The sequence below is a fragment of the Zonotrichia leucophrys genome, chromosome 10, assembly GCF_028769735.1.
Source record: "Zonotrichia leucophrys gambelii isolate GWCS_2022_RI chromosome 10, RI_Zleu_2.0, whole genome shotgun sequence".
NCBI lineage: Eukaryota > Metazoa > Chordata > Aves > Passeriformes > Passerellidae > Zonotrichia > Zonotrichia leucophrys.
Window position 1 is genome coordinate 9983369 of NC_088180.1, and position 27597 is coordinate 10010965.

Genomic DNA, 27597 nt, shown 5'->3' on the forward strand with positions numbered 1-27597 from the left:
TAGGATTGTTCATGTTTAGAGTATTTATTGTGGCAAAACAATTAATAGATTTCTTTTAAAAGATTTTTCCATGTTTAGGAACAAAGGGACTCTATGTGAAGAGGGGAAAACTATCTTGTTTTGGAAAGAACACTGACTAAGGACACATGCAAAGTTCAAACATCCTTTAAATAGCTTTCTCCCAAAATGTATCATTAGTTTTGTTCAGCTTTTCTAGTTTGTAAACAACTATGTAATCAATGAAAATATATTTAGCCTACCTTTAAAAAGATGTTTCCAGTATTAAGTGATAATAATAGTAAAATCATATGCAAGACAAAAATATTAAGATCTAGCATGCTTGTCCCTTAACAAGTTCTATTCCAAAATTATATTACATATATTAATTTAAACTTTGTAAATGTTCGTAATCTCAAATCTTTGAGTAGCCAGACAGTGACAAAAAATTATTAAGAAATTGGACAACCTTTCTGTACTGTGAATGCCATTCATTTCAAACATTACTTGCTAGTAAAGTGCTGTTACAAGCAAAATGAAATTGTTAGTGTCTATCGAAAGATGACATTTTAGTAATATTCAAATTGTACTTGTTTTTGGCAAATAGTTAAAAGCATAGACGTGTTTGTTTAACCACCCAAAACTAATTCAGTATAAATAACATTGGTTTCAATAATTCTATGCTAAAAGGCACATACTAATGTTCCAGCAGTTCTTTCAAGTGAGCTTTTGTATGTAGTTTTAATTGTGCTTTTAAATAGTTACTGATTCAGTATGACCTTGAAAGTGACATTTGTGCATGTCTAAAATACCTTCTCACAAATGAATCTCACACTCTGAAGGTGTAATTTTGTTAAGATTAAGATTATGTGTATCTATATAACTATGCTTGTTGATCTCTATAGATCTACATAGATATACACATATACATATATTCATACATACACACACATAAGGGCTTCTTCTGGAACAGCAGCAGAAAGTGCAGTCTATACTTTTTTGACTTGTCTTCATAATAGAAAGTTCAGGTATGAATTGTTTTGGGATTTGTGAGATCCAAGGGATTATTTGTGATACTGCGTGTGTCCCATATTACTCTCTTTCCTTACAGGCTGCTTCAAGCTCACTTCACTTCCAGAAGAGATGATTGGCAAATTATTTTCCATGTGATACTGAATAAGATGACCCACACTATCAAATATATGATCTTTGGTTCTCACCTAGTGGAAGAAGCAAAAGAATATATTTTAGGTTAGATTGTGCTTATAACCGGTTGGACATGAGGCTAACACATTAAAATCAAAAGGCACTTAAGCCACTGAACTCACTTGAGCAGGATCATTAGACTGTAGACAGCAATTCAGATCTATCCTTTGGCCCACAAGAAAAGTAGTGGTAAAGTGAAAAGATTGTATGTCAAACTGGGCTGATTATGCTCAGGGGAAAGAAATAACCTTTTATTCCTCCAAAGAAGAGAGACATTTTTCCCTAAATCCCACTGAGGATTACTTTTTTGATTTGCTCTCTTCTCAAAAATGTCACTCAAGACTGCTCTTCTCAGCAGAAGAAAGTAGAATTGAAGTGACAACAAACCTTTTTGTATCCAGAAATTCATCATTAAGGATAGGGTTTTTTTTTCTAGCACTAACGGTTTGCAGGATGTGTTAAGTGTATACACTAATTATCAGCACCTGGACTAACAGTATTTAAATTCCTCACTGCTACTTCCATGGTACTTCAGTGCTTTTAAGTTTTTGAACTTTTAAACCTACTGCAGCCACTGGCCATATTTAAATTAACCTGAATGGAATCAAATCACTTCCACTTGATGGAATGCAGCCATGCATTTTGATTGAAATATCTGAGCAGCACTGAAATTTCATTATATGAAATATTCATACCTTGCCCTCAGGATCCACCAAGAGTAGATGCTTTGCCTGCCCTCCCTGAAGTCCACTGAGGACATACTGACCAGGTGACGTTGTGCTTTCTCGTACCAGAAAATCCCCGTCGTTGACTAAGAGGCTCTCTGCTGCTTTCCTGTTCAATTTGCCATGGTAACAATCTTCATTCTTGAGCTGTTGCTTTATTTGTGGCAGAGCACAGAGACCAGCTGTGTTGCTTGTGGCACTCTGCTGAACAGGTTCCGGTAACTCTAAAATTAAATGAAAGGGAATGTATTGGACACTTCACCTAAAACCTCATCCTAAAAGGATGCAAGCCAATATCTTTAATAGCTTTTAAAAAATTCAAACAATTCAGCCTTGAAGCAAACCAACCTTACTGACTGTAAGAATATGCACACATGAATGCTCATGACCCTTCAGTGCATTAGGCAAAATTATCACACCACCTCTTCCCCTACCTTAGATGGGAAAGCCTTTGGTCGCTAGGCAACAGGGATTAGAAAGAGGAATTTTTCTGATGCTGTACTGGTTTGGGGTTACATTTCTTTGTATGAAATAGTCAAATTTTCCCTGTAAAAACGAGATTTTTGTTGGCTTTTTAGCTTTATTTTTTTCCCCTAAGATCTTGTTTTTCCTTCTTCCTTAACAAGCTCTGAAGAGATTGTCACAGATCATTGGGAGAGTCATGTTGAGTGGCTCCAGCTATGTGCAGGAATGTAAGACAACATAGCCAATGTAGCCAGAAGGGAAGGATTACAGCATGATACATTTGCTGTTAAAAAACGAACAATTACCAAATGTACTAAAAAAACTGGGTGGTTTGGGATATAGCCAGTCAGACTGCAAATGATTCACAGGCAGGCAGGATTCTTCTAAGGAAAATATGAGGATACCACTTCTTCAATGGAATTGTGCAACCTAAGGCTCCTCAGGATATAGGCAGCTCCTTTTAGAGAATGATGCAGTCCCAAGTTGGAAATGTCTCAATGGTCAAAGATTTCTTTATTGTGTTTCCTTTATTGTCCAGTCCTTTTTCCACTTTCTTGTGTGGAGCCAACTCTGACAGAGAAAACACTCAGTGGGAAACCATAAAAGGCAAGGCTAATAAAGTATATTCAATAATGAGGACAATCAGTAGCAACTATATAATCATTTAATGGATATCCTCCACTTTGAGTCCATTAATCAAGTTTGGACGTACATTACGTTGATACGACAGATCAAACAGTTTGATTTCGAAATTATTGGATGAGATTCAATGGTCAGTTTTGGAAGAACTAAGAAAAGACAGTCACAATAATTCCACTTTAACCTTGCATGCTACTGCCTGTGAAGCAAAGGCATCTGAGGTCATTTGAACCTTAGAGTGGTTAAGACCTTGAGCATACTCTTCCTTGAGGCAATGTGCAGTCCCAGGCTCCTGTCATCCTAAAGACTTGTTTTTTAATACCTGTGGCACTCCATTCATTGTCATCAATGAACTACAGAAGATGAAAGGTTACTCTGCTTGTTTACCATCACTATTTCTGCTCTTTAATCCCGTTTCTCTTGAATCTCACAAGGAAAAAGAACAACCAGGATAGATTTCTTCCCCCATCTTTTCTGTATTTGTTATGGAAAAGCCAAATCTTTCTGCATGCAGAGAAATGAGAAGCCCCCCTCCTCCCATGCTGAGACAGGTGTGGCACCGCAGTGGGACCTACTGGCCTGGCGCAGAGGGCTCCCAGGGCTCTGTGCTGCTGCTGCACCTCGGGCTGCACAGGCTGCAGGGTGCAGGGACTGCGTGTTGATGTAACATGGATCATCAAAGAGATCTGCTTTGTAGGCAGGTTTCAATGAGGTTGCCTCTTTTATTGTCTTCTGTGATCTCTCATCGCAATTACCTGCAATTAGTATATAGTATGCACAGATTTTCCTTCTTTTTTTTTTTTAACTCAGCTTTAAGTAACTGTAAAAGCTGAAATAGGAATGATGTTCTTCTTTATAGCCCACTAAAGTAATTCAGAAGGAAAATAAAAATGCAAATGAACTTATTTTTCCTGATGTCTAGAAGGCATCAGGTCCAAAAGTAATTAGAATGAAGTTTTCAGAAACGCTCTGCACTGATCCAGTTCTCCTCCAATCAATGTCACTGAACCCCCCACAGACTGGAAAGAAAATAATACATATGCCTCTACAAAAACACAAACCATACATGTTATTTGTTGCAAAATCCTTTCCTTCTCCTCTGCACCACAAAAAGAGCTTGTGGGAAGCTGAGCAATTCTCTCTCTTGCTATTCTGGTGGAGAAGGGAGAGATGGAGGAGATTGGTGCTTTGAGGCTCTGCCTGGAGAGCCCAAGCCACATCTGTCAGGTTAGGATCCAAGCCTAGGAACAGGCTAACAGAATATCCCCTGCAGGGTATGAAAATAATAGCACTTCAGCTAGCCAAATAGCAGGCATATTTTTGCTCTTCAACAAACGTTTTATTCATAGATCTATTCATTCATTCTTTTATTTGTTCTCCCTCTCTTTGTAGAAACCATTTGATTCTCCTTTCCTTGAATTGGAAATAACACAAGAAACTGAAGTATCCCCTACAGACAGTGTAATGGATCACTTCAGAGCCGTGCAGGTGGGAATTCAGAAAGGACCCCATTGTGCAGTGAAAGAGAGGAGCTGAGCAAATGTGCTCAGGGCATCAGCTGTGGCAAAGTCCAGAAAGGGATGGAGGCTGATCATCTCCTGGGGTCCCTGAGAGCAGACTTTGCTAAAGGCAAATTGATCCTGGGCACAAAGCTGCCTGAGGCAGGGGAAGGGCACAGCCATACCGAAGCCAGGGATGCTGGAACCAAGGGGCCAGACTCTGTTGGAAAAATCCAATGCTGATACTTTGGATCTCATTGAGCATTTGTAGGAGAAGGGGATATACTCAGAGACTGATATGTAATGAAGTATCTTCGTTTTTCAAATGGTATGAAGAAAGGGAACAACAAAGGAACAACAAAGAGTATGAAAAAGAATAAAAAAACAAAGAGCTACTGTACAGTTTCATGAGAAGTAAAATGAGTAAGTCTGCCAGCAGACATGAAGATAGATAAGTGGCCTTTAGAAAAGCTGTAAGGCTTTTTTGTCTGCCCTGCATCTAGGGAACTAAAAATGACCCACTAAGTAGAACACTTTTCACCATTGTATTGAAAGCCAAGGGGCAGCTCTTCCAGGCAGCCTGCCCTGGTTAATTCTGCATATGCATGAGAAGGAAAAGAGAGTACATACCCACAGTTTTGTTTTCTTCTGGACAATTTTCATATATATTGATGAAGGTTGGGCTGCCTGTCTGCAGAAAAATTTTAAAATCAGTCACGTAAAGTAGTCCCCTAGAAAAACCCGGGTAACTTCAAAACATCCATGCATTAGTTACTAGATATACAGGTAATTAAACATGTTCTTCACCAAAAAATTCCCATCTCCTCAAATAATATTTCACACTGATACTCTTCTTTCTTTAGATGTCACGTCTGGACTCCAGTGTGAGTCTCATAACTGCCCAGTTATGTATCTAATGTTTACTATATATACAGTATAACTCCTAGGTAAGAAAGCTCAGATTTTCTAGTAGGTGTCCCTCATCATAAAATCAACTACAGTTATCATGGTTTGAAAGTGAAATGGTGAAATGGTTGCTAAATTGTCTGAACAGCACTGAAAGAGAAAGGAAAACCAAAAAATAATACCCCATGGGGAAAAAGGCATTTGCATTAACATGCAGAGTAACTCCTTGCAACAACACTGGTGAGCATCAGGTGCAAACTCTGGATATAGTAAAACATTTTTTGATTTAGAGAACTGCTGGGGAGGTGGGGACCTGATTTGCAGAGTATGGTTCATGTCAGCAAAAATAGATGGTGCAGTAGCACAGGAACACACGGCAGCCCAGGAGCAGTTGCTACCAAACACAAATAACACCTGGGAGCAGCAAGCTTTTAGACAGAACCAACTGGATTCCAGCAGGCACATCTGAGTGTGCTCCCTCTGAGCAAAGTGGTAGTGCCTTCTTTCCTGTGTGGGGAAAGGATGGTGCTCCCAAGGCCTCACACAGCAGACTCTGAAATCCGTGCAGCCATCTGAACTTGGCTTGTTTTACTCCTTGATTGGTTTTTATTTCCCACTATGCCAGACAAGAGCCACAGATCTCTTTTGCTGATTTAACAGAGCTTCTTGAAACAATCCAAGAGTAATGAATATTGTATATATATTGCAATCAGTCAATGTTGTATGTGTAAGTTGTAGAGCATAATGGACAGGATGAAATATTTATTAGATCACAGAATAGGGAGCCAGGAGGTCCCAGATTTTGCAGATGTTCTCTCCAACAAGCCATTTAAATTGGTATCTATTTTCTTCTCAGAGCTAATGAGTGAACAAGGGAATATTACTTGGTCTCCTGAAAGTACTCTAAGGACAAACCAGTTAATATTCAGAAAGTGCTTTGGGATTCAATTATGTACTAAGCATCATTAAATCTAGCCTAAAAAAACTTTTCCCAGGATAATCAGGACCTAGTTCTGATGTTAATGCCATGCTTTAACACCACAGAAACATTTTATTATTCATTCCCATAATAGGCAGTGAGTATTTATGCCAGCAGATGCTGTACTTACTGAGCAATACTGCTTTTTGCACTGGACAGGACACTTAGCCCTTGGGTCTGTCTGCACTTTCATTCGCATGTCCAACACTCCGCCGGTGGGAGGCTCCTTCCCTGGAATTTCGTTGTAATATTCATGATGATCCTCCCTCTCCTGTGAATTCCCAGCTGTTCCATTAGCATTTGCTGCCTCACTGAAAAAAATATGGGGAGGGGGGGAAAAAAAATGAAGCTTCTGATGTAATCAATTGCTTTCTAGTGCAGGCAAACATCCCCAGTGTCTGCACAACGCACAATACACAGATCCGCCATATGGAGGCTGTAAAGGGCTTTGGGCCGGAACTTTCAGAGCTGTTTATTTTTCCAGTTACTTCTTCCTGAATTAAAAACAGTCATGACAGTTTGGGGTAAAGGGAGATGCAGTCATTTCATTAGCACCAGGCAGCCCAGATATATTTTCAAGTCAAAGAAAAGGTAAGAGGAATCCACTGAAACTTTAAGAATTTCAATGCATTGTTCATTAAGGTATCCAAAATGCTGACTGTAAAACTAATTCTTATGGCTTCTTGACTGAAGTCTATAAATCTAGAGATTGCTGGGGGGCAGCCAGACTTCAAGAGAAAAATTAAAACCTCATGGCATTTAGTCAGACAAGCCTGCAACTGTGTTAGAAAATCAAATATTACTACCAAAAAAATAAATAACTAACTAAATAAAAAAGTAGCTGTCCTCAGAGGCATTTACTCTGATTTTAATAACCACAATCAATATTCTGGCTCAGCTTGAAGGAACACTGAATGACATGAAGGAGAGCACACAATGTTTTTTTTGAGCTAAACCAGAATGATGATAGTTTAAATGTACAGCTGATACACTGCAAAACAACTAGGTGCTTCCTGTACTGTCTCCGGTCCCAAAATAAAAAAACTCATCTCAAATCTTACTTCTCTGATTAACAAGAGTATAATTGGATAAAAGGCCATGAGCAGGAAAGAGATAAAGTTCAAGTAGTTGATTATGTGATATGCAGTGCAAGTATTTGATTATGTGATTCACAGTAGTTTGGAAGGGAGTGACTCATTCACGCAGCAATATCCGACTCCTCTGCCTGAGGACCGTTCTCAGAGGCTGCCTGTGGGTTATGCTCAAGGAGGAAATCTAATTACCCTCTTCCATTCCTCCCTGCTCCTATGCTGCTTGTGACATAACCTAGCAGGATTTCTCAGGAATAAAAGGCTTTTCCTCTGGTTATTTTCCCCAGGAAAAACAGATCAGTTTTAGCAGTGGAATGGCAAGAAGCATCATATACATTGAAATAAATATAAACTGGGGTTGCATTTATGCAATAAGACCAGCTCTGCTGTGATGCATTAGGCCCTGTTCCAGTGACTGCTCAGGACTCCTGTGCTCAGGGTGCAGGTAAGCAGTGGCACAGCTTTACCTATTCATGGGAAGCAGCACACAATCAAATTTGGTGTTACAGTAAAAAGAAGCCTGAGAAAAATAGGCATGTCTAATCTGTGAGGAGAGCCATAAATTATAGCAAGAATTGTGTCCCCAGTGCAATGGAAGAAGGGTAATTGAAATGGGGAATTGTGGTCCAGAAACTAATCTAGGCCCTGTATTTCAGGCAATGTGCAGAGGACAGGGCTTCACACTAACATGCCAGGTGGTGGCTGTGTTTATCTCAGTTCATGAGGCCGATGTAAGTCATGCCAGGTGAAAACTGAGGCTGCTGCCAGAACATGAGCAGAAGCAGAAAGGTGAATTAAAATGGCTTTTTTCCCCACCACACACTTTCCACAGCTGCAGCAAGCTTAAACTTGGCACAGGTCAGGACTGAGCTCAGTCTCTGTGTGTGTCTGCTATTTATAGAGCTGAACTTACTTGGGCAGAGTAATTTGTTCAACTTGCATGACTTAAAATAAGGCTGCTTTATCTAAGGAACAATACAGCTTAATTCTGTGCTCTGCACCTGTACAAATGTCACAAAAATCAATGGAGTTCACTGGAATAAGCTAATTTTGGTACCTTATACACTGCACGTACAGGCAGGCATACATTAGACTTATCCTATGTCCAGAAAGCATATTCAAAGCATCTTACTTATGGATCACTCTTTGTAGTGTATTGTTTTCCTGAAAAGTACCAAAGAGAAGGAAACTGCCATTTAAGTGACTGAGAATGTGCTGACCTTTCATTAGATGTAACCAGGCTAGATGGGTTCTTCAGGTACTGTCTGAACCGGAGCTCAAAGGCCTGCCCTATGGTGTTGATCACCTCCTGTGCCATCCCATTGGGACATTCCAGGATGTGGCATGCTGAAAAGAGACACCTTACTTTAATTCAGTAAATGCAGTTTATACCAGAAAGTAAAGACTCAAGCTATATTGCTATATATGAAAGTAAAGACTCTATATACTGCTATATATAGAAAGGCTGTTGCCCCTTCATGGAGCCAGCAGCTAGTACAGCTCCAGTCTGACCTGCAGATCCCCACTTCACTGCACAAAGAACATGACACTTAAAGCCTCAGCCTGCATATTATTGCCCCTATACATACAGCAAGGCCAGAAATTGTACAGAGTATTCAGCTGAGTTCAGTAGCTTCCTTATTTTAAAACTCAAACAATTCCTTGTTACATACAAATAAAGCAATCCTATAAATACATAACAATTGGAAACGTGTTTCAATACCTCTCTGATTTACAGGGTCTTTTGCTACATATGCCACGTAGTCTGTTGTATCCTACAGGAAAGAAGACAACAAAGGTCTTGAACATTGTAATTATGAACAACTCTACCACCACAGCACAGCAATTGCATATAGACAGGTACATTTTTAGCTTTAAAATGCACGCTTCCTTCAGGGAAAAACAACCAGAGGTACTAGCAAAGTGAGCCAAGGAAAATATCAATGACACACTGGTGGCTATCAACACAGTAATTGTCTCATATTCTTTTTCTTCTAAAAAATGCACTAGACCATTTGTCATTCTTTGGGTCTTCAATAAACTGTGTATTCAATTCCAGCTCTGCATCAGGAGTAGAAACACAACTGGTGCCTCATCCACTCCCCTTCCACTCTCCCCATGGAGCTCACAGCCCTTCCCATGTAACACATCAGGGCTGTGTGACTGCTGCTTTTGGCTGGGACTGTCCTTGCCAGACTCACTGGAAGATAAAATAGTGCTAGCATACTGCAAAGGACAAATTTCCAATGTTCCCAATTTGTAGCAATAAGATTGAGTTTTGAAGGCATCTTAGAGAAAAGTTAAACTTTAAAATTACGCAGAATAAAATGGGTATCTGATCTCAATTGCTCCTGCCCAATTTTAGTCTGGCTACAATCAGGTTAAATTACCCTGGATCTCAAAGCTGCTGCTGAGATCAGACAACCTCAGTATAATCAGTTTTCTGTTTCTGATTCTCTTTCTAGCCAGCACTGAAATAATCCTCTTTTTCTAGTCAAATTGAAAAGGGAACTGGAATAGGAAAATTAACATTTCTAATGATACCACAAAAGCAAAGAGTGGCTTGATAATTCTGTGTTATAGTCAAATTGGCGAGGTAATGAATAACATTCTTTTAATTATTAAAGATGCATTTTGTTATTTTGGATTTTTAAGGTGGGACAGGGAAAATGCAATTCACAGCTTAAAGGCATGGTTCTCTTGGGGGAAGAGGCAATCAGCTGGCAGGAAACAAGGCCCCATTTGCAATATGCACAAGAACAATCATTTAATAATTCACAATGAATGACACAAGAGGCAGGTCTTAGGGCCAGCAGAACTTGTCCTAGATTTTTTTTTTTCATCTCTAAAGTTAATATCACTAAAGCAAAGCAAGCTAAATATTTCTTATGTGTCTAGTGAACTCAATTTCCTTCCTTTTCCTTTCAAGTTTTTCTTAAAGTTCATAAATATTTCAGGATAGAGATTTTAAAATAAATCAGATCTAGGGAATGACGAGAAACTAAAGTAACTGGAGCAGCACCTGCTATTTTTTATGTCTTTTTAATGTTTATGTAGCTGCCTGGATGATTTTGCTTCAAAATAAAGCCAGAATAGGCTCAATTATCAGGCAGAATAGTGCTACTCCTTCACAGCCCAGAACAACACTGAACTTCAATTAGACCCTGAATGTGGGGCAGGTGGAAAGACAGGTCCTGTGGAAACTATCTCCCATTTTAAATGTAAATGGAATTTTGAAAAAATTACCTGAACAGGACAACAAAATTGCCCATTATGTGAAGGGCCACTAGATTTATAGTTATCACTGATGAGCAAGACCTCTATTTTGCATTATCCTCCCAGTAAGAAGTGTCAGCAGCTGCTCCACCAAGCCCATCTCCTGCAGCACATCTGTGCACGCACATCTCTTGCTGGCCCTGCCATTAAGCACTGACCAAACCCAGCCCTGTGTAGCCTCTGAAATCTGAGGTTACTGTGCAAGACCCGTGCAGGATAATAATATAAAAAACACTATAAAAGGTAAACAAGCCCTAAGGAATTACTTATCCAACCCAGATAGATGCATTTCTTGCTTACAATCATTACAGTAGAGTCTGGAATAGAATAAAAACCCTCTGACTTGAAAATATCCATGACTGCATGGCAGTGACACTGGGAAGAACAGCCCTATCTGCAGGAAGAAGGTGGTTATGCCACATCTGTCTCGTAGGAGCTGTTGGCTTGAGTTAAAATTAATCTAAAAATTTAGTGGTGCCAGTGCTGACAGCTTTTATGACAGATATTGGATCACAGGGACCACTGAACTGATCAATTCCTATGTTCACATTCTTATTTTTAGATCCCCAAGTCAGAGGGCTTTTGAATGGACTGACACTCACTGATGGGCGACAGGAAAGTTAACTGTGTATCTATTAAATAGGCACTGAGTCACTATTCCACATTTCCTTTTCAATGTCAGCCCCCCTGTTTTCTTGTATTACTGCTCATGATCCAGAAATGCAGTGTACTCTGTTAGTGCTTGTGGAAGGAAAGGATGAAGCAAAGTATTTGCAGGTAGCAATTATTACATGAGTTCATCATACCTGCAGAAATATATTTTATAAATCAATACTTACTGGGTCACCTCCAGAAGCAAATGAGATGGACTGCATGTGATGGTTGGCAATAATCTGAAAGGCATAACAGGCTAATTAAACATGCTCTTGGGCCACACATTAGAAGACATCAGAACATATGTCTCTATAGAACAAGCAATTAAATTCATAGCAATCCCATTTATTAATTTATGCATGTATCATTTAGGAAGGAAAGAGATAAAAAAAGGAATATTTTTGAGACTACCCATTCATGTTTAACAATGTCTAGATCCCTGAGTAATCTTCCTTAAAGAGTCTTCAGAATGAATTCAACCACCAAATTCTAATTGTACCCAAAAGGAAGAAAGGGAAACCTGGTGTCCTAATCCCCTCCCAGGATGTGCAATGGACAGGAGACCTCTGCACTACAGACAGCCCCTAAGAGCTCCTTGATGCTCAGCATGGCACCAGCTCAGTGCAGCATTCCTCAGAGCCAGTGAGCCAAAATGACCTCCCTGATGTTCCCCTGCTCCAGCTTGGAGCAAAACCTGCTGCTGGCCTGAGGTGAGATCACCCAGGGAGCAATACCAACAGCTGAGGGAGGAATTCGGTGGGCAGGACAAAGATCCTCATCATATCTGCCAAGAAGGAAGGGAGCACAGCCCAGTTCCAAGCAAACCCAGGCTCTCAGGAACACACCTCAATGGAGCCTAGAGACTTTACACAGTATAACTGATTGTACATGTGTTTTATCCAGCTGTAATATAGCTTTGAATGATACCAAAGCCAAGCTCTGACTTAATAGCTATATCAATTCTTTTTTCCTCCTATGACTTGTCAGAAACTACAGTCAGGACTTGTTTATTGGCACTTGACAGGCAAACACATCCAGAGAAACATTTTGCCAAGTGCTCAAGGATCCCTCCCCATGGAACACACCATCATGAACAAAAAGGACCTGTGTGCTTTCATTTTTAAATTCAGAGGCATCATGTACTTCAGCTTCACCAGGCATGCCCAGGTCTGCTAAAGGGTGCTGCATTCCCTTTGCAGGGCACTTCCTTCCCTCAGAAGCCACAAATTAGGACAAAACTGTAGCATGGAGAAAAGGACCCTGAGTACAAGGATCCTACCTGCTGCGTGTCAGCATTAATCAAAGTGAGGCTGCTTGTTGAAATGGTCAGCTTTATATTCATGCCAGAAAACTGAAGGTTACTTTTGCCAAGTACAGAAGACAGAAACTTCACTGGAGGCTTTGAACAAAGAAAGAAAAGAAAGAGGCTGTCAGCCCAGTCTGTGAGGGGCAGAAACATATGAAAGTCAAGGAGGTTTTATGGTATCTTATTGAAACTTTCAATGGAGCAAGGATAATGGCTTGATCAAATGCAAATAGATCTTCTAACAAACATCAGCTCTGAATGCAATACTGGTAGGAATGGGTTTTATGTCAATAATGGGAAAAAAAAACCCAGTGAGCTAAATGTTATAGCTGGCTCAGTAATTTAGAATGTGCAGTTTTCTTTCTGAACTCTTCTTTGTTTCTAGAGGATGAAGTGTTTCTGGGTAAAGCAAGAAATTCTCTCATGTATTCCTCTTTCAGAAGCAAGTTCATTCCTCTTGAGCTCCACAGTTACAGAAGGAAATCTGTAAGTTCTGCTGGACACAACCCAACAGCAACCACTGATGTTGCCCCTCACTGCATCCCAGTTACTTAATAAAATCCATTAAACACTGCCATTTTAGTTTAATGTGTTTAATTTTTTAATATATATAAATAAGTAGCAGATAACATCCCAGTGAATTAGCTCCCTCTTGCACTGCAAGGGCTGGTAGAAGCAGGAACTCTGGGCAAAGCATTAATCCTGAGAAAAATAAAGTAGGGCATAGCCTCAGCCCCAAACCAAACAGGATAAACACCCTGCTACCAGCACTTCCATGTTATCGAGGCTCAGTTCAGATGGATTAAAATGCACTAATTCCAGCATGGACTGAAGCCTGTTAGAGAATCATGTATCCAGCTTATCAAAAGCAGATATAGAAAAATAATTGCTGAGCTAAAACAGGATTTACCTTCCGCTTTTTTATAGCTCCATTTGTACCCGCCACAGCTTCGCACAGTCGGCTTATTGCTTCCCTGCAAATAAAAAATACAGCACAAACTGTTGGATCATTTCACATGCACCATCTGTAACAGAGCCAGCAACTCTGCAATTTATTGTTATCGGCCCACTTATAAACTCTTAAATCTTCTGGAAGGTCTTTCACAGTTGTTTTTCTTTCTTCTTTCCTCCCACTGTTAAAAAAAAAAAAAACAAAAAAAAAACTAAAAACAACAACCAAAAGAGCTATTGAACAAAATACAGCGATTCAGCAGCCTGGTTTGGATTCTTTTTCTTCATCAAACCCATCCATTTCACCTTATGAAAATGTTTTTAATTAAAAAACCCTCAAACATAACTAACCAGAAGACAAGCAACTTAATACCTTCAAATCCTTTTTTTCAGAATGGTTGATAGTTCCCTTGCATGGCAGGAGGGGCTCCTCCCTACTTAATCCTTCCTATTTAGCACAGCAGGTGCAAGCTGAGTGAGCCCACCTGGGTTCTCTGATTGACTTTCTGGGGTTTGGGATTTCTTTTCCCGTAAAAAAAAAAGAAAAAATCCCAAAACAACACCTTCCCCCTGCCAAAAAACCAGAAACCCAGAATCAAAACCAAAAAACACAATAGCCCAAACAACAGTGGGGATGTATAATCACTTTCTCCAGTTCCTTTTCAGAGCTATCCATATGTTTCCTTCTCTGGTAGGAATTTCCCACCCAGCTCCAGCATCTCCAGCTGCCCTGGCCCTGTCCCACAGGGGCTGGGTCTTCTCAGGCTTAGGCTCCCATATTGGGCACTCCAAGCCTCAGCCTTTCTCTTGTGGCTAAATTCAGACTTACCTTCCCAGGATGGGATTTTGTTTGGTTCTAAAGGGGAAGGGAGTTTGTTTAATTGTTTGTTTGTATTATTGAATTATTATCCAAAGAGCTAATTAGGAAACGAGCTGGTTGGGAAAGCTTGTCTGTTTCCAGATCCCAGCGTGTGTGTGGGAGGAAAACACCACTGGCCTTCACCTCCTGAGAAATGTTTAGTCCAGAAGGGCTGAAAATTATCAGGAAAGCACACAATGACAAGAGGTTCCAGCCAGGTATGTCCCATGAAGCAGAGATGCCCAGTGAGGAGGAGTGTGGTCCCCCCAGGACCCTGCAGATGAGAGAGGAAGCAAAGCCAGCCCAGCATGGGTGAACCCAGAGCTGCTGCTGCCCCTGCTCAGGCCCCAGGGCTGCCACACCAGTGGGCTGTGTGCTGGAGCACTGAGGATCAGTGATACACACTGAGGGAACACCCTGAGAAATTCAACCTGGATGCTGTCACATGAATGGAGATCTCACCCACAGCAATATATAATTAATATTTTCTGAGTGAAAGCATCAGGGAAGAAAAGGGGCCTCATTGTGGGCAACACAAGATCAGAAACCCAGCCTTTTAAACACTGACCCTTCTTAGCATTTAAAAGCAAAGTACTTCCCCCTCCACAACTGAAAATATGTTTTTTAAGAAAATTTCTGATACTTTTCTTGGTTAGCTCCTGTTTTATTTATCAGGAGGAAGGCCAAACATGACCAAATTAAAAAAAAAAAAAGGGGGAAGGCATCCTGCAGGATGATCTTGCAGATTCCAATAATCAGCCTGGAAAATGAGAACTCATCTTCTCATTCAATATTAAAGGAAATTAAAATCAGAGCCAAGACATTAAGGCTACTTGGAGCCTTCAAGTCTAGCCTTACCTAGAAAGAAAACCAGATACAGAACAAATTGAAAAAACAGGGAAGTTGTCTCTTTTGGTGACAAATGAGTTATTGCATATCAGGCAGCCCATGTGAAATCAGGAATTGCCAGCCACAGAGCCAATTCTTGTACAAGCCAGTCTGGTGGCTGCCCACCTCACCGTGCTCTGAAGCAAGTGTCCAGTAAAAAGGAACCAAAAAGTAGCAAACCATTTAATAGTTTCTATTACCTCTCTTTGGTAGGGGAAATAGCTGTACAGACATTTCTTGCTGCGTTCCTCTGGGTGATTTTCTAAGTGATCTAGCAAAACTTTACAAATATTATTTGAAAGGTGTGAAAAGCAGGAGTTTGGTAACACCTGCTGCTACAACTGAACACTTCCTACATGCAGTCATTTCCACAAACTAGAAACTGCTCCACACACTAGGAAGAAAAGAAACTCTGGATGCGCTCACGATAAACAGAAATGAGTGACCGATTTTTGGCATCCACAAGCCTTTAAACCAGCTTTTTGGGGTTTTTTTTCAGGCCCACTCAGAAGTACAGTGCACAGGTTCCCTCTGTGTCTGCAGCCTGCAGTGAAACCTGTGGCAGACCCAGCTCCTGCCGCCCGCAGAGCTGCCCGTGAGGAGAGCGCCTGTGGGCAGCAACACTGAGCCGCCTTGTTCATTGTTCCCCCAAAACCAGAATAAAGGACGAAGGATGGGCTGATGTAAGCAAGCAAGCATGCTGTTGAGGATTTGCTTTTAAGCATCTAAGGCCCTGCCTACACCATGTAACAGAAAGGGATTATGTGGCTCAACAAAGTTGAAATTAATCTTCCAAACAAAGTCAGCCTTCTTCCAGCAGCCCTCCCTGGCTGCACATTTCAGACACCCTTCACCCCTCACTGCCTGATCATTTTCGAGTTTATAAGTTAATGCCCTAGTCCAAGATACAGAACCTCTTTTCCCAGAAATGCCCAAATTTGATGACTAATAATCAGCTTGATTTAACAGAAATGTGTAAGAGGAAAAGAGCTGAATGGCTGGACAAGAGAAGCACACATCAGGGTCCAGCAAAGGCAGGACCTGCCACAGCACAAGGGTGACACAACCCAAACACATCTTGTATCCAGAGCAGCAAGCACAGGAATAAAAAAAAAAAAAAAAAAAAAGATACAAAGACCCTCAAGCAGAAGAACCTGTTACATTTATTATTTTTGGTGTTACTTTGTAACCTACATGGAGTTTGAGATCACAGACTTCTGCAAAATGGGAGGAATGTCCATAAGAACAAGCGGGGTCATGGGCAGGCAACAGCAGAGAGCTGGAAAACTCGCAGTGGAATCTCCTGTGCCAACCTCCCCACCCCACAGCCACGGAGGGTAGAAGCACCTCAGTGCCCACCCTTCTCCTGCTGTGCTGGGGTCATTTGGCCACACAGCACCTCTGCATCCCATGGTCATTCACAGCGCCAGAGAGGACACTGTCTGCCTTCCCTGACCATGTGCCTGCCAAACAACTGAAAATGCAAATCCAGCAAGAAGTAGACAGTAAATTCTCCACGTTCTCCTTTGGATTCCTCACTGCACTTTGGCAAACATTCTTTCCAAAGATAAATAATATCTTCAATTTTAGAAACCATGAGGTAACGAAGCATGCACATACACATAAATCAAGGCAGGCTGCAGACATAACTAGAGACCCTTTCTACATCACTTTAAAACAGAAGATGCCTCTTTGTTTAGTGAAATGCCATCCAAGTAAAAATATTTTTTACCCCAATTCAAATAACAAGCATGGTTACAAAGGGGTAATTTCCAGCAGCTCCTTGGTTGGTGCATTGTGCATGTGTCTATAAACTTCCTCCCCTGAGAGAACAATAGGGGAATAATCAATGTTATCTTTGCTCCAGTCAGCTTGTCATCGATCGGACTTTAAAGTCTGCATGTGTGAGCTCAGCACTTCAGCATTTGGTTTGCAAACAGTTGAAGTTTAGAATTTCTCATGCACAAAAGAGCCCGTTAAGGTCAGCAGTGCCATTTTTTTTAGGTGATGGAAATATTTCCATTGTTAAGTTTTGACACAGTTCTGCTTAACAAAACCTTACTATCTAGCCCAAATTTAAGTTGGCAAGCTCTTGTCACGCAGTAATTCATATTCATTATTTCCCTGACAAACCAGCCAAAGCTCTGCTCTGTTAGCACAGCAGCACACACACCTCTTGCAAACAGGAGATAACCTCGCCCTCTGGCTGAGCTGTGAAGAACACAGTGCCCTGGGCTGGGTGTATTACATGGCTCTTCTTGGTCTGTAAAGGACCTGCCTGAGGGAGGTATATTGGTATCTCAGGCACCTTTTCATACACTCATGCAGGAACTGGGTGAGTGTGTGCTTGTACCAGTTGTACATTCAACAACTGCTGGTTTTAATATAAAACAAACAGGACAGCTTTCAAGTGAAGTCTATAGGCATTGAAGGACTCATGCTTTTCAGTTTGTAAGTTTGGAAGCCAGAAGGTATAAATGTAACATTAATCTCTTCAGGTTGCTTTCCCTTCTCCAGGAATTTTTGGATACAAACTTGAGGAAGAAAAACAGCATCTGAAAATCTCCCTCCAGCAGGAAGGAAGAGCTGGGCAGGTGCAGGAAGCCTCAAACACACTCCTGGCATCCTCAGCATGAACTAATGAAAAAGCAGATGAGAGGAACATGTCTAAGGCCAGGTGAAGATAACCTGCAGCCACCCACCCCCCAAAAAGCTGAGTGGCTGCTGGGGCTGCCTGGTGGACCATGAGCACATCACAGCACCACACAGCACTCAGAGCTGGATAGAAGGTGATTGTTTTGAGAACTAAAACACTCCTGCACTGCCAGACTTATAAGAATAAATGTAAAAATAAAAATCTGCTTTTCTATTTCTGACAGGACATTTCAGCCACCCCACAGGCATAGGGGTACTAACAATCTACACCCAGAAACTGGCAGTAACCTGCAACAGAAGTTGCAAAGTTCTTAAAAGACCACAAAATATTTCACGTTTTAACCACATCCCCAGTTGTATCTAAGAATGAAACATTAATCTTTCTCTGATTTGCAGCCTAAAAACTTAGGCTTGCAGTGCAGATGGAAACAGCTGTATTTCAACATGTTTTCCTTGTGACTCCACTTCCAGCTGAGGCTGGTCTTGGTGCAGATGGGGTCAAGCGATGTCAAACATCTGATAAAAATCCCTTAGATGACGTTGCTGGATTGAGGGGCTGATGGCACTTTCTGCACCAGGGGGGAAGCAGCAGATGCAGATTGCTGACAGAGACCCGTGAGGGTCCTGGCCCTGCACCCTGGCCATGGCAGCCCAGGCCCAGCAGCACCAGTGCGTGTGCCCCTGCCTTGGGGAGCGCTGAGCCACGTGCAGAGCCCAGCTGCTGCTGGTGCCCAGCTGGCTGGGGACGTCTGCTCTGTGTTGCCACTGCAGGGGGAGGCTCTGAGCAAGAGCTGGGAGAGAAATTACGTCTGTGCCTGAAACAATTCATTTTCCAATGCAAATAGCCTATTGTAATGATCAAATAATTCAAATCATCACTTAGGAAAAGACAAAACAAAACATGCAAACTCCTATTCAGAATTGTCTCAGAGCTTGGCACGCACCCTCAGCTTGATACAAAAATTAGCACTCAGGCTTTTCATTCTTGGGCTGAATCTCAGTTTTACACCACCTACCTGGTGACTTGTGTTCGTGTGCCAAAGTCCAGGGATCTCATCGACTGCAGCACCTCAATACAGCCCATGTACTATGGAAAACAGAGAAAAGGGAGGACTGTTAATATCTGGTACACAAGTAAGAGGAGGATCTCAGGAGGAAGCAAATGTGATTATTGTCCGCTAAGTTTATGCAGAACCACAGTCTAAATGGAAAATCAAATCAGCCATCCTAAAGCTGCTTCCTAAATAGATCTTGTTTTACTAAAAGTGTAGAGAAGAGCAATAAAGATACCAACGGCTTAAACACCATAGCACTAAAAAAAAAAAAAAAAAAAAAGGCAAAGCACTCTGGGAACACAAAATCCAATTATTCATTTTTTTTCCCATTTCTGCTTACTCTCACTTATTAGCCTGTGACACTGAGCTGGGAGGAATACATGAGGAAATACTGGAGAGAAAGAGTCCTCAGGAGCAGAGAGGCTCTGGAAGCCCCTCGAGACCAATTCACTCAGAGCCCCCACGCAGAAGAGCTGAGTGTCCTTTCAGAGAGAAGGAGGCATTACAGGCCACAAGGTAAACCACTGGCTCCACACTGCTCCATGTCTGATGACAAACAACCTCTGCACAGGATGAAGGATGTGAAGTTGCAATTCCAGCTCATAGCAACAGCTCTTAAGAGCCTACACTATAAACTGACCTGCTTTAAATGAAAGGCTGACTGCCACATTTCTGTTTTATGGGACAGAGCTGGGGCTTTTTCTATTCTCATCTGGGATTTGTATAAAACTAATTCCCAGAAAAATCAAGGATGTGATGGCATATCCCCAACCATATCTTACTAATCCTTCAGCATTTCTATGGACGTCAGTCTCTCTGTTGTTGAAGCAGTCTGATCTCTTCATTTCAACAGGCTGGCACAGGTCTGGGTCTCTCATTTTTGCTCTCGGGACCATCCTGCAGTGCTCACACAGAGCCCAAGGGCTGCAGTCACAGCATGCCTGTGCAGACCTCTCCTGCAGGAAGTCAAAGCCTCTGGGACAGAGACAACTTGGAAAACCCAGGCAGGGTCATGCATGCTCTGTGGTTTGTCTGAACGGATGGAGGAGGCATTCTGTGTCAGAGAAAGGGCCCATATTTAGTTCCTCTGCCTCACTTTGCCCGTAAATCAATTTTTCTGCTGGGCCATTCAGAGAGGGTTGGATTTAGGTATATGTTTCAGCTTTGCAGACTTTCAGAAATGAGTGTGTGAAAAAGAGAATGTTATATGTGCAGTCAGGGATTCCACAACAATTGTATTATCCCTATTTTGCTTTCTTTCCAATAGCAATGTAACCCTTGGGAGAACTCCAGAATTAGGTCAGAGACCTGGAAGGACATCAATAAGAATCTGAAAGGTTGGCAGAACTGCTTCCCTAATGAACATTTAATGACTTTGAGAGCTATCTGCCTTGTTAAAGATATTCCTGCTTAACAGGAACAAAGCAAATGTGGAAAATATGTCTAGAGCCTCAGCTTGTAGCACAGCAACGACCTCTGATCCTACAGTATAAGGTCAAGCATCCTGTAAGCTGGTTGGCTGCTCCTCTATCCTTGAAAAAAACATAATTTAGAGAAGTAGGTGAGTCATATGCTGACAAGTGAGTCCCCATTGCATCCTGAACAGATGCGTGGGAAGCTACTCTAAGCAAAGATGAAAAATCAATATTAGGTTTTTGCATAAGTGACCCTGAGTGAAGCTGAACTTATCAATGATTCACAAAAGACCTTTTTTTTTTTCCCTTTAAAAGCCTGAGTAGGGAAGTGCATTAACATGGCACCTCACTACATCTCTCATTTATTTCAGCTGTCGTTGGTTATCTGAACTGGCACAGTTGGAAATGGCTGAACACTCACATCACAGGCATAGAGAACCAGCAGAGCCTTGGGCAGGGGGACAATGTGGGGCTGGGGCAGAGCAAGTCAGGGTCACAGAGCCTGGGAGAAGCCCATGGAGCACACAAAAGGACAATGGAATACCAGAAGCCTATTCAAGAAAACAAAAGACGCTCTCCAAGGAGGAAAAAAAAATAACAATAAACAAAAATATTAACCCCTCCACAGCAAAATATGAGAAGCAGCACAAGCAATGCACGAGAGGAAGGGGAAGGCAGCAGAGAAGGACAATGTTTGTCTCAGAGACTTCTGCACCCACACTCCAGTTCAGGTGGTGCCCCCACTCTCCGTCCTGTACACCCCAAACAGCACCTCCCAGGAAAACAAAAATGGGATTCTCTGGTGATGCAGGGCCAAGGCCAGCTCCATCCTTCCTGCTGCAGGGAAGGTTAAGCTAAAGCATGAGCAGGGCAGCAACCACAGGTGCCTGGGAGAAGAAGCCACAGCAGCCCACAGCTCTTGCTCCAGTGCAAGCTGTTCACCAGGTGCTCTTGTGAAAGCCAGGTCCAAAGGGGGTGTACAGGGAGGGGTGTTCATCTTCTGAAGCCCACAGAGAGGCAAGGCCCCCTTCACTGAGCTGCTGGGCAAGCTGGGGAAAGCTGGACACAGGCCCAAGGGTGCACCAACCAGCCTGGGGCAACAAGCACAGACGTGACTGCAGAATTCAGCTACCTACAGAAAAACAGGACAGCAACAGTGAAACAAGCCAAGTGCTGAAGATCTGACATGGCTAATGAAAGAGGATGCTGAACCCACTGTTCTGTCAGCAGCAGGATGGAGAGCTCTTGCCAAGACAAGCAGCAGCTCTTAGGAAGGAAAGGAAAGACTCACTGGCCCCTGCTGGAAAGGGAAGGGCTTCACTAATGGCAATGTGTGCAGAGATATCCCATCTGCCTGCAAAGGGCTGTGAGAGCACTGGCACCAGGACTGCTTTGTCCCTTGGTGTTTGAGTACAGAGGGTGTTCTGGGACTGGCTTGCATTTCCCCACACCACCAGGAGAGAACAGCAGTTATTGAAGATGCACACACCTTTCCACATCTGTTTACATGAGATGACAGTGCCTGCAAACAGGATGAGGAACTGTGTGGGAGGAGATGAGAAGGCACCAGGCAGGGCCCATGTGAATAAGCAGCACATGGCAGGACAATGCAGAGTGCCAGGCTCAGGAACCTGTTGTGAGATTTCTCTGCTTTCACCCTAGCAGGAAGGTAAAGTGTTGCCTTCCCTCATGGACAATACCAGAAGCCAGCCAGGGATGTGGTGACAGAGCAAAGCATGATTACTGGAGTTTTGATAGGGGAGTTTTCTCAGCCCTTCCTTAGATGCTCCCTGTGGTAGCCTTGGGGTTAGAAAGGCACTGTGTCCACTGGAAAGCAGAGACCACCAGGGCTCCCCTGGCAGTGGCTCTGCTCCTGCCAGCACACAGACTGCACTGTGCCAGCCAGCTCAGTGCTCATCCTGCCTCTCACAGCAGGGTTCACTGCGCTGGGGTAAGTGCTCTGTAACTCTGTAAGCAGCCTCTAGTCAGGCAGCTAAATGAGAACTTTGGCCCAGGTTTGCACCCTGCAGGACATTCAACTGGCTCATTCCTCCGCCTGAACCTCACTGGTTTCCTCCAGCAAACACCAACCCCATCCAGATGCAAAAGCAAAGGCAGCAGAACCTCTGCCATCCCCAGCACGGGAAGCAGAGGCCAAGGCAGCCCCCAGCACACCACTGCAGACGTGGGTGGTACCCCCAGGGCACCTGTGAGACAGCACAAAATGCAGGCAGAACCAGCTGGAAAACAGACGAGATACCTTCAAGGATCAAAGGAGCCCATTAAAGATCATTAAACACAAACCCACAAACCTAGCCTAACTCTCCTCATGTGCTTGCCCTGCTCTCATCTTCCCCCCTGCAGCAGCTGCAGTGCAGACAGACAGACAGACAGGCCCTTGGTCTGTCCCACTCCTCATGCCCACGCAGCACAGCCTGAGGGCAGCAAGACAGGGCTTTTTGTGAAGAAGAATACCTTTTGATAAATGAAATTTTTTTCTGGGAAAGTCTGACTCTTTCATTCACAGGTTTTCAATTAAAAAAGAAAACTAAGGAAAAATTATAAATACAGATATACATAAATATTTTAGTTTGTTTTCTGAAAAACCTATTTCTGCAGCACTGCACTCAGCCAGGTCTCTAACAGAATTGTTCCCAACCCACCCTGTCCCGGTTCTCCGGCTGTGCTGAAGGGAATGCCCTGGAAACCCGCGGGTTCCTGAGGGGATCGATCCCCGAGAGGCGCGGGCGCCCCGCGGGCGGTGCCGGTGCCGGGCGCGTTCCGTGGGACGAGGCTGCCGGAACCCCGAACCCGAGCCCGGCACAGCAGCACCGCCCGGCACCCCGCTCATGATTCACAGCTGCGGCTGGAGCCATGAATCACCGGAGCCCGGCTCCTTCCTGCGGGAGCCCGGCTCTGCAGACGCCCGGAGTTATTTATTTACGACGGGCGATGCAGAGCAGCTCTCCGGGGACAGTGTCGGGTGCTGCGCGCCACGGAGGTGGCTGCAGCTCAAACACCACAATATTTCCCTGCCCTGAACGTGGAAGAAGCGCTGGTGGCAAGCTAGGACAGGAAAGGGCTGTGCTGGACCCTTCCCCACCCCGGCAAGGAGCAGCTGCTCCAGGCTGACCTGTGGCATCCTCGGTGGCCAGCAGCAGGGCTGAGCAGGGCACTGGTGCCCACACGTGCTTCAGGGTGCAGTTCATGTAATTCTGAACTAGCGTGCTGGAAATGGTCAGGCTCCTTTTAATCTAGAGACACGTGGCTGATTTTAGACATACATGCTGGCATATATCTATATGCATTCACCATCAAGCCACTAGCAGAGGATCAACCAGTACATTGCTAAAAGCCCTTTGAAACAAAGGATGCTGCAAACAACCTTTACCACATTATTATAAAGTATAATGGTTTTATTATGAAATACCTGGCAATAGTATTTCCTTTTCACATTTTAGTTAAATAATTTTTAAAAACCAATCATCTTTCAAAGACTCACGCTTTGATTTAATCTCAGGTACAGAGCCTTACTCCATGTTAGGTCCAGTAAACATCATCCTTGCTATTCTCAGATAAACCACTGCTGCAGGACAGTGCTGAGAGACAGATCTTATCCTCCTTCCCAGCAGCAGCCACATCCCTGGCACTCCCCAACAAGCAAGAGAAAGGATGGCAAGTGCCTCTTGGAATGTTCCTCAGGCTCATCACAGCCATAACAAACACCATCAGGAAAGATAAGTGCCATGGCCACTATGGGTGCCCTTCAGAGACAACCTCAGCCTCAGATGGGCAGCATTGTGGGAGGTTTTTAACAGGTAGAATGTGAACAAGGACATGGTGAATATCCCCCTGGGAGAGCCTGCAGCAATCTGCATACAAAGTATGTTTTGAAACACAACAGCATGAGAATCAGAGCTGTCCAGGCTTCTCTTGGAATATCAGTATTTGGGCTCTTTGTTATTTGCACGAGCATTTGGGGGGACCAGGTGCTATTATGGGTCTCAGCTTCCCCAGCAGGCCCGGGTGACACGTGGCTGTGACACAGGTGCCCTGCCACCACCAGTCTCACCCAGCACAGCTGCTTCCCCAGGGGATGCAATGAGCCCAGCACGGCCCCTCGTTAAAACAGCACCAAGGAAAATTCTGCCTCACTGCAGTCTGCAGGGGACAGCTTCTGCCCTACAACATTTCTCTAATTCACCACATTACTGTCTTTCTAAAATCACTGTAGATCCTCTCCATGTACTTGCTGAATCCTCCTCTTACTCTGATTAAGCTGTTAAGGACAAAGATCTCTGGCAGCAGCCATCCCAATAACGTGGACCTGCCCTGCTTCCTAAAAGGGTCTCTGTGGAGATCCCAGCAATCCCATACCCCAGCAGGGCACAAGAAGCTGCATGGGGAGAGTGAGTGCCTCCAAACACACAGGAGGGCCAGGGCTAGAGGATTGGAAGCAGCCCCAAATGCCCAGCCCTTGGTCTCTTGGCCCCGCTTTGCCTTCAGGTAAAACCATTCCTCTGCACCATAGTCCTGCCATGCTGCAGCCCTGGCCACTTCCCAGCCCATCTGAGCCTTCATCACCAGCTACTGAAGAAGCCTGGTGGTCTCTGGGGAAATGAGTGCCTTGCTCATCCTCTCACCTTGCACATCCTCTGATGCTGAAACACCCAAATCCCCATGTTACTTATTTACCAATCTGCTGTTACTATTGAAAGGGCTAGTTGAAAAAACCACCAAGATTTTGGCCAGGACATGTCAGCGATGTTCCTGCAGCTCTCCTTGGGCTGGATCTTGCAGGCCCACAGCCATGGGAGCCACATAACCAGGAAGATGAAGGGAAAAAAAAAATCTCCCTGTTGCATTGTGAGGCTCCTGCCAGTGAAGCCCCTTAGGAGATACTGCCCACAAAAGGAAGACCAGCAGAAAACCACACTGGAAATACAACCTGGGCAGTGCCTGCCCCACACCCTCCCTGACAAATGTCAGCAGTGTGGGCCAGAACACACCTAATGCCTGGAGCTGCTCTCTGTGAGGGATGGGAGGCCCTTTCATGGGCCTCCTTTTCCCTCCAACATGCAGAGTAACCCGTTTCAGTTGTGGTTCAGCAGCACTTCTCAGAGAGTCTACAAACAGTCCTTTGGAATTGGATGTTGTGTTACCTCTGGAAGCAGCTGGGGTGCTTTTAGCTCCCTCAGCTCAATGCCACAGCCCTACGGACACCAAAAGACAGGAACTACATGGGAGAACGCAGTGGTTTGGGGCATGGACTCTAGAGGCAGGAAAATGGAGGTGACCAGCAGCCAGCTGAGCTGTTTGCTTTGTCAGAGGATGGGAGCCCAGGGGATGTACTCACCCGCACGCTGTAGGTGGTTCCTGGCTCCTGGCTGTACGTGCTGTCATTGCTCTGGGCCTGGCCCCTGTCCTGCCTGCCCACAGCAGCCTCCTCAGCACAGTCACCCGCTGCCTTTGGGGCCAGGACCAGCTTGTCCAGGTCGGGCTGGGGGTAGGAGGCCGACAGGCAGCTGATCTCAGGCGAGGTGGGGCTGCTGGGGATGGTAACGCACTCGGTGAGTTTAATGCGTGGCACCTCTTTGGTTCCCAGGCAGAAGCTTTTCAGGCCCGGCAGACTGGAGGGGTTGGCAAGTTTGATGTTGGCCATCCGGGGGATCAGCGTGCACAGCGTGGTGCAGGTGTCCTGCGGCCCCAGGGACACATCTTCTGCCAGTAAATTGGGTGTTGAAGAGTGGGAAGAGGAGGAAGAACCTTTGATATTTAAAGACGTATTTTGTGTACCTTCATCTAGGGAGGTAATGGAATCATTCCTGAATCGGCTGTACTTAGCCCTGTGCAGCATTCCTGGATGTCTGAATAACCCTACATACAGGACGTGTCCACCGAGGCTCTGCTGGCTGCGTTCTCTCATAGCCTTGGCAGGTCTGTAACTGGATATTCTTGCATAAATTAGCTCTTGTAGATAAATTATATGGAAATCAAACAAGTCAAACAATTTTTAAAACAGAAACCTATAGGATATTTTTGCTGACTCCCTCTTGGATGGTTTATTTTCCTCAAAGAACAAGGCTTAAAACTGCATGGGCATCTGGCATTTTGTAAGCAGAAATAAAAGCAGCATACAGGAAAGCACATCGGTGGTACAGCAGCTTAAGGTGAAGAGCCACTATCCAAACCTGCCTTCATTGCTGCCTCAAGCCAGGCACTAAATCCCACCTAGCTCTGAAGATTCACAGCTGTAGCATCAATAATTGCAGAGTCCTGGCTGCAGCGAAAGCTCAAGCATATTCCACACAAAGCAGATCAAGGCAGCTACAAGCCCAAAGGTATTTTCAGACCGGCATGAACCCCGTAAGGTGCCCGGCTCTCTGCACTTCCACCGCCGCTGCCCCAGAGGCGAAGAGCATCCCTGCGCTGCAGCTCCTGCCCCGCCGTCAGGCGCAAACCCAGGATTCTTTCCAAAAACACTGAGCAGCGTCGGTCTGGCTAATTCCTGCTGGAAGGTCCTTCAGCACCATAATAATCCCGAAACAGCGGAACACTCCCGCGGCTCCGGGGCCGTTTCCCGCAGCGCCGCGGGGCAGCAGCTCCGCAGCGCCCGGGCCGCCCCCGCCGCCGCCGCCGGTTTTATGAATGAAGTTTTTGTGAATGGGCTCGGCGCGTGCGGGCGGGCAGCGCCGTGAATGGCGCTCGGCGCGCGGCCGCGGCCCGGCGGCCCCCGGGGGGCGCCTCGCAGCCAATCACCGCCCGCCGCCGGCTCACGCGCCCTCAGCGCGCGGGGAACGCGGGGGGCGGGGGGAGAGGGGGCGCGAGGGACCCTCGGGGTGGTGCCCAAAACCCCAAAAATGCCCAAAATCCCAAAAAATCCCCGAAATCCCCGTTCTGCGGCCATCTCTCCTCCGCGGCTGCACCGGCAGAGCCAAGGGCCGGGGCCCAGCCGGAGCCGGGGCTGCGATGCCTCCCTGGCTGCCCGGCCGGCGCCAAGGAAAGGACAGGCTCGTCCGGCGCTCCCTGCC

At 44.4% G+C, this 27597-nt stretch overlaps 1 protein-coding gene across 2 annotated transcripts; it reads right to left on the reverse strand.

The window, feature by feature from the left end:
• On the reverse strand, window positions 1–27277 carry SHC4 (SHC adaptor protein 4). Of its 2 annotated transcripts, XM_064722271.1 has the most exons (12): window positions 25923–27273; window positions 19113–19183; window positions 13654–13717; window positions 12717–12836; window positions 11623–11676; window positions 9231–9282; window positions 8728–8854; window positions 6547–6727; window positions 5162–5222; window positions 3608–3787; window positions 1899–2152; window positions 1–1217 (listed from the first exon to the last, which is right to left on the reverse strand). In XM_064722271.1, exons 1-12 carry the CDS (start codon window positions 26490–26492, stop codon window positions 1062–1064), a joined length of 1890 nt encoding a protein of 629 aa, XP_064578341.1. In that variant the 5' UTR covers window positions 26493–27273; the 3' UTR covers window positions 1–1061. The 2 variants fall into 2 exon arrangements, with proteins under 2 accessions (XP_064578341.1, XP_064578342.1); XM_064722272.1 differs by lacking the exon at window positions 3608–3787 and having other exon boundaries at window positions 25923–27277.
• Window positions 27278–27597: the final 320 nt, after the last annotated feature.